This window comes from Carassius auratus, unplaced genomic scaffold (assembly GCF_003368295.1).
Source record: "Carassius auratus strain Wakin unplaced genomic scaffold, ASM336829v1 scaf_tig00217011, whole genome shotgun sequence".
In the NCBI taxonomy this organism is placed as follows: Eukaryota; Metazoa; Chordata; class Actinopteri; order Cypriniformes; family Cyprinidae; genus Carassius; species Carassius auratus.
The window spans coordinates 146,174-161,212 of record NW_020528849.1 but is presented as its reverse complement, the minus strand read 5'-3'; the positions used below and the strand labels follow the sequence as shown (position 1 = coordinate 161,212).

General features: G+C 41.1%; 1 protein-coding gene across 2 annotated transcripts; it reads right to left on the bottom strand.

The window, feature by feature from the left end:
- Positions 1 to 3,906: 3,906 nt before the first annotated feature.
- On the bottom strand, positions 3,907 to 12,344 carry LOC113099677 (E3 ubiquitin-protein ligase TRIM39-like). Of its 2 annotated transcripts, none has more exons than XM_026264578.1 (8): positions 12,222 to 12,344; positions 6,678 to 6,761; positions 5,766 to 6,319; positions 5,558 to 5,653; positions 4,994 to 5,227; positions 4,776 to 4,914; positions 4,648 to 4,674; positions 3,907 to 4,511 (listed from the first exon to the last, which is right to left on the bottom strand). In XM_026264578.1, the coding sequence occupies exons 2-8, from the start codon at positions 6,739 to 6,741 to the stop codon at positions 3,964 to 3,966; spliced, it is 1,662 nt and encodes a 553-aa protein (XP_026120363.1). In that variant the 5' UTR covers positions 6,742 to 6,761; positions 12,222 to 12,344; the 3' UTR covers positions 3,907 to 3,963. The 2 variants fall into 2 exon arrangements, with proteins under 2 accessions (XP_026120363.1, XP_026120362.1); XM_026264577.1 differs by having other exon boundaries at positions 3,908 to 4,511; positions 4,648 to 4,683.
- Between the last annotated feature and the right edge of the window lie 2,695 nt (positions 12,345 to 15,039).

The following is a 15,039-nucleotide window of genomic DNA, read 5'->3' as shown; positions in this document are numbered from 1 at the left end:
TTACAGCCTTGTCACTTTCGCAGATGCGCAGTAAGTGAAATAATGGAATAGTCCAATGTAGTGAGGTGGGGGGGCCCTCCTGTCTGCGACACTAATGATTTGATGCCATTTTTCGCAAATGGAGTTTTAGAAATATATATTTTGCACGAAGTAAAAAAAAAATAAAAATCTTTAAGCAAGTTAATGGGGCATTTTGGGGGCCCCTAGGTAGCTCGGGGCCCAAGGCAATTGCCGACCTTTGCCTAATGGTAAAGTCCGCCCCTGTGTATCACATCCTCTACACTGCATTCATTCACCATCTTATCCGTAGCACCACGAGCACTAGCAGGCTTTCCAACAGTATAACTGCATCCAGGCTGGTCATCACTCACAGTTTTAGAAACAAATCCACTCACCTCATCTTGTTCCTTCACCTCCTCCGTCACTCTATCAATCTGCGCAGTGTCTTTATTCCTTTCAGTCGCTTGAAGTTCTCCATTTGATTCTTCAGCTCTAGATGCAATAGTTAAAGGCAGATGTTCATCGCGCACTTTATGCGGACACGAGTCGCGTTTATGTCCGACAACTCCACAATCGTAACATTTCAAGCTCTCTGTGCTCGCGTACACCATGTACGAATTATCTTCGTGTTTGACTCGAAAAGAAACTTCTAAGGTTCGATCTTGGGCGCTTAAGAACATAAAAATTTACGTCGAAAAGACAATACATGCTTTAGCGCCGAATTTTTGCACCCCAATGGAATCGATCTCATGGGGCTTGCAATTTTCCCAAATCGCATAACTTATTTTATTATTACATCGTTTGAAACAAACGGCGGGACATTTGAAATTGTGATTTATTTTAGTAGCTGGGCCAGACAGCGGTGAAACCGGAACAAAAGCTTCCTTCACCTACAACCCATCCACAGTCAAAATATTGACTAACGCTTCAGCTTTCAAAAATACTACGACCGCTTTGTTCATTCGCGAGCCAGAGATGATGTTATCAAACCCAATCTTTTGTCCTACCGCCACCAACAAACGCTCGTGCACTTCTGTTGTGTGATCTTTGATGTTCACTCAGTTAACACACGCATTTGGATTAAAACTAAATCGTAAAAAAAAAAAGACAAATTATGGGTCATTCATTATAAGCATCATATATTTTCAGCCTTAAGCATACATGACTCTCTGGCGAAAGTGAATCTAGCAGTACATTACTACTGTTCCTCTCATTCTGCAACAGTACAAACACACGCACTCTTTGCACATGTTTTCTTGCTTGAGTGTTTCTGCATTATTTGAGTGGCATTGCATTATTACAGCAAAGCGCATCATTACAGTTTAAGTCGCTGCAGTGGAGCAGCTCCATTTGTGGATAACTGCTCTCACTGTGGTTCGCTGGAGTCCCAAATCTTTAGAAATGGCTTTATATCCTTTTACAGACTGATAGATCTCAATTACTTTCTTGCTCATTTGTTTCAGAATATCTTTGGCTCTAGGCATGATTTCTAGCTTTTGAGCATCTTTTGGTGTACTTCACTTTGTCAGGCAGGTCCTATTTCAGAGATTTGTTGATTGTGAACAGGTGTGACAGTAATCAGGTCTGAGTGTGGCCAGAGAAACTGAACTCAGGTGTGATAAACCACAGTTTTAACAGAGGAGCAAACACTTCTTCACACAGGACCATGTAGTTTTGGATTTATTCCGCTTAATAATAAAAACCTTCATTTAAAAAACTGCATGGTGTGTTTACTCGTGTTGTCTTTGACTTATATTTAAATTTGTTTGATGATCTGAAACATTAAAGTGTGGCAAACATGCAAAAAAGAAAAAAGAAAAAAAGAAATCAGGAACACTTTTTAATCTCCATTATTGTTAGTCAGTGCTAGAAACATGTCAGTGTGCCTTGTTCTGATGCATTGAAGGTTATAGAAAGGAAGATATGACCAAACCTGCAAAGGAAGATGATTGGTTAAGAGTCAGAAACACACTGTGCAAACAAGTAGCCTACTATTTCTGCAATGTTTAGTTAAAATAACTTTGATTGCCTTTATTATGAACAGTGAAGTGAAATATGATTCTGTACTTTAATTCCATCAGTCAGTTCACTGTTGGACTATTTTTCAGACTGAAAAAAAAGTGACCCTGGAGCACAAAACCAGTCCAAATTGAGATCTTTACATCATCTCAAAGCTGAATAAATCATATTTCCATTGATGTGTGGTTTGTTATGATATGACAATATTAGGTTGAGATACAACTCTTTGAAAATCTGGAATCCAAGGGAGCAAAAAATCTAAATATTGAGAAAATCATCTCTAAAGTTGTCCAAATGAATTCTTAGCGATGCATATTACTAATCAAAAAATAAGCTTTGTTATATTTACAGTAGGAAATTTACTAAATATCTTCATGGAAAATGATCTTTACTTAATAATCTAATGATTTTTTATTACGTAAAAATGATCATTAACTTGGAAATGACCATAGTTCGCTGAAAAGATGAAAAGAACAATACTCTAAAAACTGAAGGTGCCTCAGAAATCCTTTTGAGTGCTGGAGGAACTTCATCATTTATTTTAAGTGCCTCGAAGCTCTTTTTCTCATCATATTGTTCCTGGAGGAACCATTCTAGTCTTTGCAGTTCATGTAAGAACTCTTTGGATGTTTGAAGCACTTTGTTTCCAGTTCTGAGCTTCTGGAGTCACTCCTTCATTACACGAGAACTCAAAGAGCTCCAGAGGTTCCTGGAGGAACTCAAATTATAAAAAAGGGTTATTGTAAAAGTTATTCTTTTTTCTCCAGATTGTGCTTTTATCTGCCTTTGTTGGATTTTACATATATTTTGTTGTATAACTTAAATACCGCAATAACTAAAAATAGTTTTATTGAAATGTTAAATCATTTGAAGGTGAATAGTTTTAGGACTTTATATGATAAATGAGGGAAGTCTGAGTGTACACACACACATTACATACACTGTGTGTGTTATTGTAATAGACATTGTGCATTTAATTACTCCACAACCATTAATCAATTCATTAATATGACAAAAAATAGTCTTGAGCTTTGCTGACATCTGATGGAAAATATTAGGTACTGCACCTAAACAAATCCTAAAAGCTTTTGAAGATATCAGTTTAAGATAAGTTTAACATGTTTTATAAAATATTTTCTAGTATAAAAATGTTGTCATGAACTAAAAACTCTATAACATTTCTGTTTCACTTTAACTTTTTTTTTTTTTCAGCTCAACAATGAACTGCCAAAGTTTGTCCTTTAAATGAGGCCGAACTTATTTCTGTGCTTCAAAACTTCCAATTTTTAATGAAAGTTTTTTTTTGACACTGACATTTGTGTCCTCTAAATACCTCCAAAAACAGTGACCAGAAATGTAAATAAAAACGAAGTTGATTCTCAGGTTTTCCATGTTTTTTTTAAATAATCCCAAAACCATAACCAATGACTTTTTTAACACGACTTAACAAAAAAAGAAGCCCAAATTAGTGTAAAACATGTGGTAAACATTGACAATGGATTTGTCCTAATTATTTTCAGATTTACATGTGGTAAACAAAAGCTATAGAATAATATGAAAATATTGTGTATAATATTATGAAATAAATGTTTTATGACCTTCGTTTGTGATGTTATGCGATATTTATTGTGTATTGTGTTCTGCTGTCTCACTCCTTATAACAGAAAGATCACAGCCATCTCAGTTCTACAGACATTATCAGAGTTTAGTTGTTTTGGCAATTTCACTTTGTCAGGGAGAAAAATTTCAGGAATATTTATGAAAAGTTGAACAAATAATAATTAACTGAACAAGCATTATATATTTACATTAAAAATATGTGATACAATCTTTTGGATTAAAAAAAACTAAAGCAAATGATAAAAAAAATAGCAGCACATAATGTTTCCAGATTTTTTATTATAAATTCATTATTTTAATCTTTCATTTGATAACTGTGTAAATTCATTTATTATAACTGACAGGTGTGATGATCAGTGGGCTTGAGTTTTTACCTCCATAGTTTAAGGATGGTCCAAAAAATGGATAGAGTTTTTCAGTGAAAGACTGAGCAGTGAAAGAGTAGATATGAGAGCTGGACTCCACATCATAAAAGGAGACCAGACCCTCCTCATAATCCACAAACACACCGACCCGCTGCGGCTTCACTCTCAGAGACAGAGAGACAGAAGGACCAGCACAGGCTTCATATTCATCTCCATTCCACAGAGCCACAGTCCAGTATCCATCACTGGGTCTTGGTGTGATCGGTCCCTTCCTGTTAATGGATTCTCTGACCACTCCTAAAACCCATTCAGTCTTTCCCTTCACCTGCACCTCAAAATAAAATCTCCCTGAGGAGAATCCCTCCTTTCCCAAGACACAGGGACATGGATCAAATCTCTCTGGTTTGTCTGGGAGTTTCTGTCTAATGTCTCCATGTCTCACTTGTTTTCCATCATCAGACAGAATGAGTTCAGGTTGAGCTGTATCAGGATCCAGAGTCACATCCACTGAGAAAACAGAGAATACAGATATTCTGTGATGCTGATGTTTTTAGTTAACCCAGTGTTTAATCAGATTGTAGTGCAGTAATGAAGCAGTGAGTGTATGAATGTAAACTAGTGTAGTGCAGACAGCACACTGTACCTGCATACTGCTGCATCCACTTCAGCTCTGTAGAGACTAATGACAAGAAAACAATCAGATCTGAAGCTTATATTTAAAGAACAGAGTACACTATCATGTTTCTATCTGATCAGTGTGTATTGATGTACCAGTTAGTGTGAGTTTCTCATCTATAGTGTCCTTCAGTTGAGTCAGATCTCTCCTCAGAGTCTCCAGACTCTCATGAGTCTTCATACTGATCTCAGACCAGTTCCTGGTGTTTGTAGAGCTGCACAGGGATGAGTGAATCTACAGCAGGAGAGAGGAGAAATCCTTCAGCATGTCATATCCTGCATTATGATTGATCAGAGAGATGATGTTGACTGACCTGTAGGAGGTGGAGGTGATCTTCAGTGTGTGAGAGCTGCTCCAGCTCAGTGTTTCTCATCTTTAGCTCAGTGATCTCCTGCTCCAGCTCTTCAATCAGCTCTTGCTCCTGTTTCTCTGCTGCTTTCTGCTGCTCCTCCATCATCTCCAGCAGTTCAGTCTGATGTCTCTCAATGGAGCGGATGAGATCAGTGAAGAGCTCCACACGGACTGCTTTCTCCTTCTCTGTGTTTCTCTGCTCAACCAGGACAGGCAACACATTATTAGCAGTGTTTGCTAACAGAAGAATCTGTGTAACTATTGCTCATACATTTTTGTTCACATACATAGGCTACATGTGTTTTCAGAATCCCTCAAATGAAGAATTAAACTTCACTCTGCACCCTGGACGAGAGCAGAACAAGCCCTGGACATTTTAGTTCTTGTTTTATTGGCTGTTGCTGTATATTTTAGTCTGATAGTCATCTGTCATTCCTTTGATTGTTTGTTTATTTTGTTATTGTTATGTCTTCTCAATGTTTCTAAACACTGAAGTTCATTGAAGTTCAAATTATTTTAAACTCACTTTTCTGACTTCTGCTGAGTGTTTGATGTCTTGAATCTTCTTGATTCTGTTCTGGATCATCAGCTGCACGTCTTTCTGTGTCTTCATCAGTTCAGTCTATAGAGAGAACAACACAGACACATTTATCATAACACAGATTAAACTCACAATATGAAATAAAATCTGATTCCTCATGATATCAGTCCTTTAAAAGAATAATAACGTCTACCTTCTTCTCTTGACTCTCCTCTTCTATAGGAACAGTGTTGTGGTTCTTGTGGTCTTTCACAGAGCAGATTGAACACACACATGTCTGATCATCTCTACAGAACAGATCCAGAGGTCTCTCGTGTTTCTGACATATATAGTCCTCCAGATTACTCACAGGATCCATCAGTTTGTGTTTCTTCAAACGTGTCACTCTCAAATGAGGCTCCAGGTGAGTTTCACAGTAAGAGCTCTGACACACCAGACACGACTTCAGCGCTTTCAGCTTTCTTTCCTCACAGATGTCACACAGAACTTCAGTTGTTTTCTCAGGACTTTTCTTCTTACAGTGATCTACGAGCTCTCGGAGTGTGGTATTAATCTTGAGATCAGGTCTTTGCTTGAATGTTTCTTTACAGTATGGACAGCTGCAGGTCTGGCTGTTGTCCCAGCACTTATTCAGACAGATCTTGCAGAAGTTGTGTCCACATGGAGTCGAGACTGGATCAGTGAACACATCCAGACATACAGAGCACTGAATCTCCTCAGACAGTGAACTCATGGAGGATGACATTGCTGGAAAGAGACATTATTTAGGATTAGTGTGAACTCCTTCAATACTGTTTATGAACAATCCCATGATGCACCTCATGAAGCTGGTTGAATGTAAAGAGTGTTTAGAGACAAAGAGTGCTGAAGAAACTCAAATATAAAGAGATCATGTACTCAGCTGGATATTATTGTAAAATGAACCCAGACAAGCTGATCAGAACCTAAATGTGAAGCTCATTACATAACCACTTACCCAAATAAATAATTAATAATTCTTGTTAAGATGAAATTATTTGATCTACTTTACATTCCTGAACTGTACATATTCAATATTATAAAAGAAAAGTCAAAGTCAAAGTGTTTTTCTGGGTTATTGACTTACATGGAGGTAAATTGTCAATACTCCATCTCCTGGTTTTTCTTGCTGTTAGTGAAGATTCTGCCATTGTTCTTTCCCTCTTAAAGCCTTTTAAAGAAAAATGATAGTTTAACTGGTTAAAATGTGAGAACTGATAGTGATGGAAACACAATCATTCGTTTGAAACAAAGTGAGAGACTCGTTGTAAGACTCCTCTTGTAATGACTCTCCAAGCCACTAGGGAGCGCTGTCTGCTACCATGTGTAATTACTCTCCCAACCATTGGTGGGCACCCCCCTGCACCTTAATGTTAGAACTTTCCAGGCCACTAGGTGGCACTAACGGCCGTGAACTCTTTAATTAAGACTGCTCATTAAGTTAATGTGTTCCACCTGTTCTTTGACCTATTTAAGTTTGGCAGTTTCATTGTGCTGTGTTCAGTCTTGAGCCTACCCAGTATGTATTACCTGTGTTGTAGACCTGTTAAGTTTCATTTTCCAGTTGCTTATTGGATTACCTTCTGTTTTGTGCTGTAAAGCTGTAACTGATATTCTGTTTATATTTAACTACTGAGATCAAGTAAAGACTGCCTGCCTTTGGGTTACCTGAGCCTCTGAGTTTGCCCTTCCTTCTGCACATGGGTCTTCTAAGCAACTGTTTTTCACAGTAGACCAGAGGTAGAGAACTAACTTACCCTGACTGGGAGACACGGGTTCGAGACCCACCTCAGACACCTCGTGCCAGTCCCCCGTGACAGCAAGACTGAACCATGGAAGTAGACCCAGCAGAGGAACCGACTCCTCCCTCCAATGTGGAACGGATACTATCTGAGCTCTCTAGTCAAGCTGCGGCCATTCATAAGCATGAACAAATCCTGACTGAGATTCTGCAAAGTCTGAGACTTCAATCTGTATCTCAAGCCTCTACAGACCAACAAAACCAGTCCATACCTCAAATTACTCCAGTTCTGCCAGTCCTGTCCCAAGGTACTGCTCCACCACCTGGTCCCCTGCTTGAGCCTAGACTTCCAGCCCCTGAGAGGTATGATGGGAACCCAGAGAGGTGTCGAGGATTCATTACCCAGTGTACCCTTGCTTTCCAACTGCAGCCTAACAGTTTCCCTACAGAGAGCAGCAGAGTGGCTTATATGACAACCCTTCTTGTGGGAAAGGCACTGGATTGGGCTACAGCTCTCTGGGAGAGGAGGTCTCCTCTCACGTCCAACAGTGATCTCTTCATAGCTGAGATGAGGAAGGTCTTCCACCACCCTGTTAGTGGAGCAGAGGTTGATCATCGACTTCAACTTGCACAAGGAACCCGCAGTGTTGCAGAGTTTGCTATCGAGTTCCGCACCCTGGCTGCCGAAAGTGAGTGGGATCAGCGGGCCCTGAAAGCTGCATTCCATCGTGCTCTATCACGTGAGTTAAAGGATGAGCTGGCCTACAGAGACCCAGCCCCTGATTTGGAGTCTCTAATTGATGTTGCCATCAGACTGGACAACCGCATTCGAGATCGTCAAAGTGAACGTTGTCATGAGACTCGACTACCCGCGATCCACACCCCCTCCGGTTTTGTGGAACCTTCCTCACTGATTGGGTGTCCTGAGTAGCCAATGCAACTGGGAAGAACCCGGTTATCACAGGCTGAGAGGGAGAGACGAATGAGAGATAAGTGTTGCCTGTACTGTGGTGAGTCCGGTCACTTCCGGTCCAATTGTCCTGAACTGGCGGGAAAAGGCAGCTCTCGCCCAAGAAGAGGGGGCCTGGGACGAGAGTAATTACTTGAACTGCTCCCTGGCACTTGTCCACCTCGAGGGAGGCTATTCTCTCTGTCTGCCCCAGAAAGAGCTGCTATGGAGGAATATATCAACAAGGCTGTTGACAGTGGATTCATCCGCCCTTCAACCTCACCGGCAGGTGCTGGGTTTTTCTTTGTGGGAAAAAAGGATGGCAGTCTCCGTCCATGTATTGACTACCGGGGGTTTAAATCGTATCACTGTAAAGAATCGTTACCCACTGCCATTGATGACCTCCGCCTTTGAACTTCTACAAGGTGCCACAATATTCACCAAACTGGATCTTAGGAATGCCTACCACCTGGTCAGGATCCGTGCCGGGGATGAGTGGAAGACGGCGTTCAACACCCCAACTGGCCATTATGAGTATCAGGTAATGCCCTTTGGTCTAGTCAATGCCCCAGCCATCTTCCAGGCATTCATTAATGATGTTCTACGAGAGATGCTAAACAAATTTGCATTTGTTTATCTGGATGACATCTTAATCTTCTCCCGCTGTTACCAAGATCATGTCCAGCATGTCCGGCAGGTTTTGTTTCAACTATTAAGAAACAAGCTCTTTGTGAAGATTGAGAAAAGTGAGTTCCATGTATCAACTGTCTCCTTCCTGGGGTTCATTGTCTCCAACGGCAGCATTCAGATGGATCCTAGCAAGAGCCTAGCAGTTCTGAACTGGCCTCAGCCTTGCTCTGTCAAACAGGTACAGCGCTTCCTTGGTTTTGCAAATTTTTATAGGAGGTTTATAAGAAATTTCAGCTCTATTGCAGAACCCCTTACAGCCCTTACCAAAAAGACCTCAAAGCCATTTCAGTGGACTGAAGGGGCTAATCAGGCATTTGAGCTTCTCAAGCACCGCTTCACCTCTGCACCCATCCTGACCCTCCCTGATCCAGATTTGCCTTTTGTAGTAGAAGTGGATGCATCAGATGTCGGCGTGGGAGCTGTTTTGTCTCAAAAGGCCAAGAGGGACAATAAGCTTCATCCTTGTGCCTTTTTTTCACGTCGACTCACCCAAGCAGAAAAGAACTATGATATAGGTAACCGAGAGTTGCTGGCGGTGAAGCTGGCACTGCAGGAATGGAGACACTGGCTAGAGGGGGCCAAACACCCATTTGTTATTTGGACAGATCACCGGAACCTCACATACATCCGGGAGGCTAAGAGGCTGAATCCACGCCAGGCCCGATGGGCTCTCTTTTTTAACCGCTTTGAGTTCATCCTCTCTTATCGACCTGGCTCAAAGAACTCAAAACCTGATGCCCTTTCGAGACAGTTTGACATGCCAGATGTGGAGGACAGACCTGAGCCCATCATTCCCAGCTCCAAGGTGGTGGCAGGGGTTCAGTGGGGAATAGAAGTGGCAGTAAGGAAGGCTCAACGACAACAGCCTGACCCAGGTAATGGCCCCCCAGGCCGCCTTTTTGTTCCTAATTTTGTACGCTCTGATGTGTTGCAGTGGGGACATGCATCTCTTCTTTCGGGTCACCCTGGAGTTGCAAGAACTTTGAAGCGCATCCAGACACGGTTTTGGTGGCCCAGTATGCAGGTGGATGTCCGAAAATTTGTGTCTGGCTGTTCTGTATGTGCCCAGAATAAAGAATCTAAAACCCACCCTCAAGGGCTACTCCATCCTTTACCCATCCCAAGACGTCCATGGTCCCATATCTCCCTGGACTTTGTTACTGGACTTCCTAAATCACGAGGTAACACAGTCATCTTGGTGGTAGTAGACAGATTCTCAAAAGCATGTCATCTGATACCTCTGCCTAAGATCCCCACAGCTTGTCAGACCGCAGACCTCATGATGCAGCACGTCTTCAGGATCCACGGGTTTCCTCAAGACATGGTCTCTGATCGGGGGTCACAATTTACTTCTCGATTTTGGAAAGCTTTTGGCCGTCTGATTGGAGCATCCATCAGTCTGTCTTCTGGATTCCACCCTCAGTCTAATGGTCAGACAGAACGGGTCAACCAAGAGATTGAGAAGACCCTCAGGTGCCTGGTGTCCAATAATCAAAGCACCTGGAGCTCCCATCTGATCTGGGCCGAATTTGCTCATAACACCCTACACCATTCATCCTTGGGCATGACTCCATTCGAATGTCAATTTGGGTTTCCCCCAGTTTTGTTTTCTGAGCAGGAACTGGAGGTCCAGGTACCTGCTGCAACTCAACTAGTCAAGCGGTGTCGTCAGGCCTGGCGGAAAGCACGTACAGCCTTACTGAGAGCATCACAACAGCAGCAGAAACAGGCCAACAAGCACCGTAGAATTGGGCCATCACTACGTCAAGGTCAGAGGGTGTGGTTGTCAACTAAGGATCTTCCACTTCATCTAGAGTCTCGGAAACTGGCACCCCGATTCATTGGTCCTTTTAAGATCCTTAGGAAGATCAACCCTGTGTCCTACCAGCTACTCTTACCAAGGTCTATGCGCATCCACCCCACTTTTCACATTTCACGTTTGAAACCGGTTGTCTGTTCTCCTCTGTCCACAGCCAAGAAGCCCCCTCCATTACCCCAAGTCGTGGGTGGGCAGCCAGTGTATACGGTCCGTCGACTGCTAGATTCACGTCGAGTCCGTGGAAGTGCAATACCTAGTGGACTGGGAGGGTTATGGCCCAGAAGAGCGGTCCTGGGTGCCAGCTAAAGACATCCTAGATCCAAACCTGATCAGAGAGTTCCACCACCATGACTCCAACCAAAGCCAACGGAACGTCAGGAGCCGTTCCTGAGAGAGGGGCTCCTGTAAGACTCCTCTTGTAATGACTCTCCAAGCCACTAGGGAGCGCTGTCTGCTACCATGTGTAATTACTCTCCCAACCATTGGTGGGCACCCCCCTGCACCTTAATGAGAGAACTTTCCAGGCCACTAGGTGGCACTAACGGCCGTGAACTCTTTAATTAAGACTGCTCATTAAGTTAATGTGTTCCACCTGTTCTTTGACCTATTTAAGTTTGGCAGTTTCATTGTGCTGTGTTCAGTCTTGAGCCTACCCAGTATGTATTACCTGTGTTGTAGACCTGTTAAGTTTCATTTTCCAGTTGCTTATTGGATTACCTTCTGTTTTGTGCTGTAAAGCTGTAACTGATATTCTGTTTATATTTAACTACTGAGATCAAGTAAAGACTGCCTGCCTTTAGGTTACCTGAGCCTCTGAGTTTGCCCTTCCTTCTGCACATGGGTCTTCTAAGCAACTGTTTTTCCAGTAGACCAGAGGTAGAGAACTAACTTACCCTGACTGGGAGACCCGGGTTCGAGACCCACCTCAGACACCTCGTGCCAGTCCCCCGTGACACTCGTAAACTTACTGAGCAATCTGAACTATGACCTGCTGTTTAAAGAAAGTACAAAGTACATGCTTTATATTTTCCAACAAACATATATATCTCCTTATCCAAAATTAGATTAATCTTTCCACAAAATATATTAAATGATCATAAGTTATTGTGTAATGTAAAAGTGATTTTCAGCTGCAGTGAAGCAGGTTGTGTTCAGTTTGTCTGCAGGTAATTTACTTCCTGTTTTATCTGTTTGTCTTTATGTCGCGTGACAAAATGACAGAAATACCATACTTTGTTCAATCTAATGACATACTGTTAATACAATTCTGAAATCATTTCAGTGCAGTAAACAACTAAAGTATATGAGTATTTGATACAATTTAAACCTGCTTATGTTCAACTCATTCCAGTCTGACATAAGCCCTACTAAACCAGACCACTGTCATTAGAAACCTGTTCAGGACAATCTCTCTTATATTTCTATCACTTACCTGTGAGTATCAGATGTGTTCACAAGGGTCTCTGAACGACTCAATATTCAGTTGTTTAAAGAGTTTGATGGTTTCTGGCGTCCATGTTGTTGATCAAGTAAGTTTCACTTTCTCTGAGTTTCTCACTGAACTACAGTGATGTCAGAGCTGCTCAGGGTGTATTCTATGGAAAGCCAAATGGGTCAGAATTCCATGATTTTCACCACCGTATAAATATTTCAAATAAGCACTTTTAGGCGACAAGTTATGCCAGATGCCACCATATGGCGTTCAGATGAGCTCATTAATGTGACGTTGTAACATGCACTTATGAGGTGTGATTTATATGAGGTGTAATTTGTGCATTTTTTTTACTTTGCGTCTGGATAATGTACGTGTGGATAACGTACGCGTGGATAAGCGTACTTGTGAATAAGTACATTCATAATAATTAGTTTTTTTTCCTAATATTCCCCAAGGAAGGCTTTAAGGTGGTAATGATCATGATAACAGTACCTAAAGTACACATCTGTCTCCCCAGTGGCATAGTCTGAGTGTGCAGGATATGCAGGTACATATGGGCCCGGGCAGTTTAGAAGCTTGCCGAGCAGGGGGGATCTTCTAATTAAAACAAGGTAACCAATAGAGCCCTGCATGAGCCGGGCCCATGTTCAATATCTTATGATCACACTTAACACTGGAGTACCACAGGGCTGTGTGCTGAGCCCATTCCTCTACTCCATTTACACCCACGACTGCAACCTGTGCATGGATCCAACTCCATCATCACGTTTGCAGATGACACCACGGTGATTGGCCTCATCAGTGACAATGATTAGACGCCTACAGGGAGGAGGTACAGCACCTGGCCACATGCTGTGCTGACAACAACCTGCTCCTCAACACCAGCAAGACAAAGGAGCTTATTGTGGACTTCAGGAAGAAGAATGGAAGCACGGAAGGACCACAAACACCTCCAGCCTGGTCAAGAAGGCTCACCAGCGCCTCTTCTTCCTCAGGACACTGATGAAGAACAAACTGTCTTCAGCCATCCAGGTGAACTTCTACCGGTGTGAGATCGAGGGCCTCCTGACCAATTGCATCACAGTCTGGTATGGGAACTGCTCAGTGGCTGACCACAAGGCACTGCAGAGGGTGATGAAAACCCAATGCATCACAGGGACAACATTTCCTGCTATTGAGGACATCCAGAGAAAACATTGTCTACGTCAAGCTCGCAGCATTGTCAAGGACTCCTTTCACCCTGACCACAGACTGTTTAAGCTCCTGCTCTCCGGGAGGCGCTTCAGGAGCCTCCAGACAAGGACCAACAGATTAAGGAACAGCTTTTTCACTACAGCTGTCTCCTTGCTGAACTCTGCCCTGCTGATAGTATTTAAAATCTGTAAATTATCTCCATAATACTACCTTATTTGTATATTTATTGTACATTTGTAACATATTGTAGACACTGTATATTCTGTTTATTGCACTTCTGGTTAGATGCTAACTGCATTTCTTTGCCTTGTACCTTACATGTGCAATGAAAATAAGTTTAATCTAATTTAATCTAATATAATATTTATTTTTGTTTCTTTATTAAGCTCAGTTAGAAATATATTTGGAACATTTTGTGTTTTAAGTTTTTGTTTATTGAAGGAACGAGCAAACGACCGACAGTGAGTTGAGCATTATGTTTGATAAATTGTATTCTTCTCAAACCAACATGACTTGCCTAAAATAAACAGACATAATACACAGTTCATGCATTCCACAGCATTAATTTAAACATTTAACCTAGATAAATGAATGATGTTAGGCACATATCCAATTGTTTGTGCGGAGAGTGAGTGCTTTGCAGGACATGGAGGCGTCAGCTTGCATTTATTTTTTAACAACAGAAAAAATAAAAAAATTACGAAGTCATATTTGCTCATAAATATAAGAGAAGCCTATGCATCATTCGGAACTGCAAATGATCTACTTGTATTTGTGTGCACTCACAATATCAACTAAACCTTATGCTTTTGTAAAATAAAGAAAACAATCAGTTTCCCAAAAGTTCCATTAGCCTAAGAACTAAAAACGATTGTACGACTAATCTTAATATTACGGTTTGTTTCCAAAAAGCATCATAACTTAAGTGGCACTTGAAAATCATCAGAGATCTATGAGTGCTCTGGAGTAATCAAAGCCCTAAGTGCATCGTAAAACAGATTTATGTGATCACCTGCAGGACAATCGGCAGATTACACCTTTAACTTGATTCAAGTGAAATGTGATTATAATATAAGGATTTGATTGTGCTTTATTGTACACTTTATGACTCATTTTCTTTATTTTTTTTATTAATTGATAAATTAAATAATTAAAAAGGGCAGAAAGAATAGAAATACACATTCAAATTAAATGACTGAAAACAAAGGATAAAAGAAGTAGCTAATGTAGGAAATGTTTCAAAGACTGGGGGAAAAATATGTCAATGACTTGCTGAAGTGCAAGAAAACCAGCTAAGTATTGAACCAGTAAATAATGTCTCTCTCTCTCTCTCTCTCTTTCTCAATATCCTACTGTATATAAATAAATACATTTTAATAAAAGTATGCATTTAGCAGACGCTTTTATCCAAAGCGACTTACAGTGCATTCAGGCTAAAATTTTTCTACCTAACATAATATATAAATATTTAAAGTATATTTATTATGTAAAGTATAATATTATACACTATAATATAATATTGTATTGTATTATAGTTATTATATCCAAGTTGTCTGTCTGGAATGCAGCATTAGGTTAACGTCAATAAACTATTGTTTACTACAATTAAGTGCCATTCTAT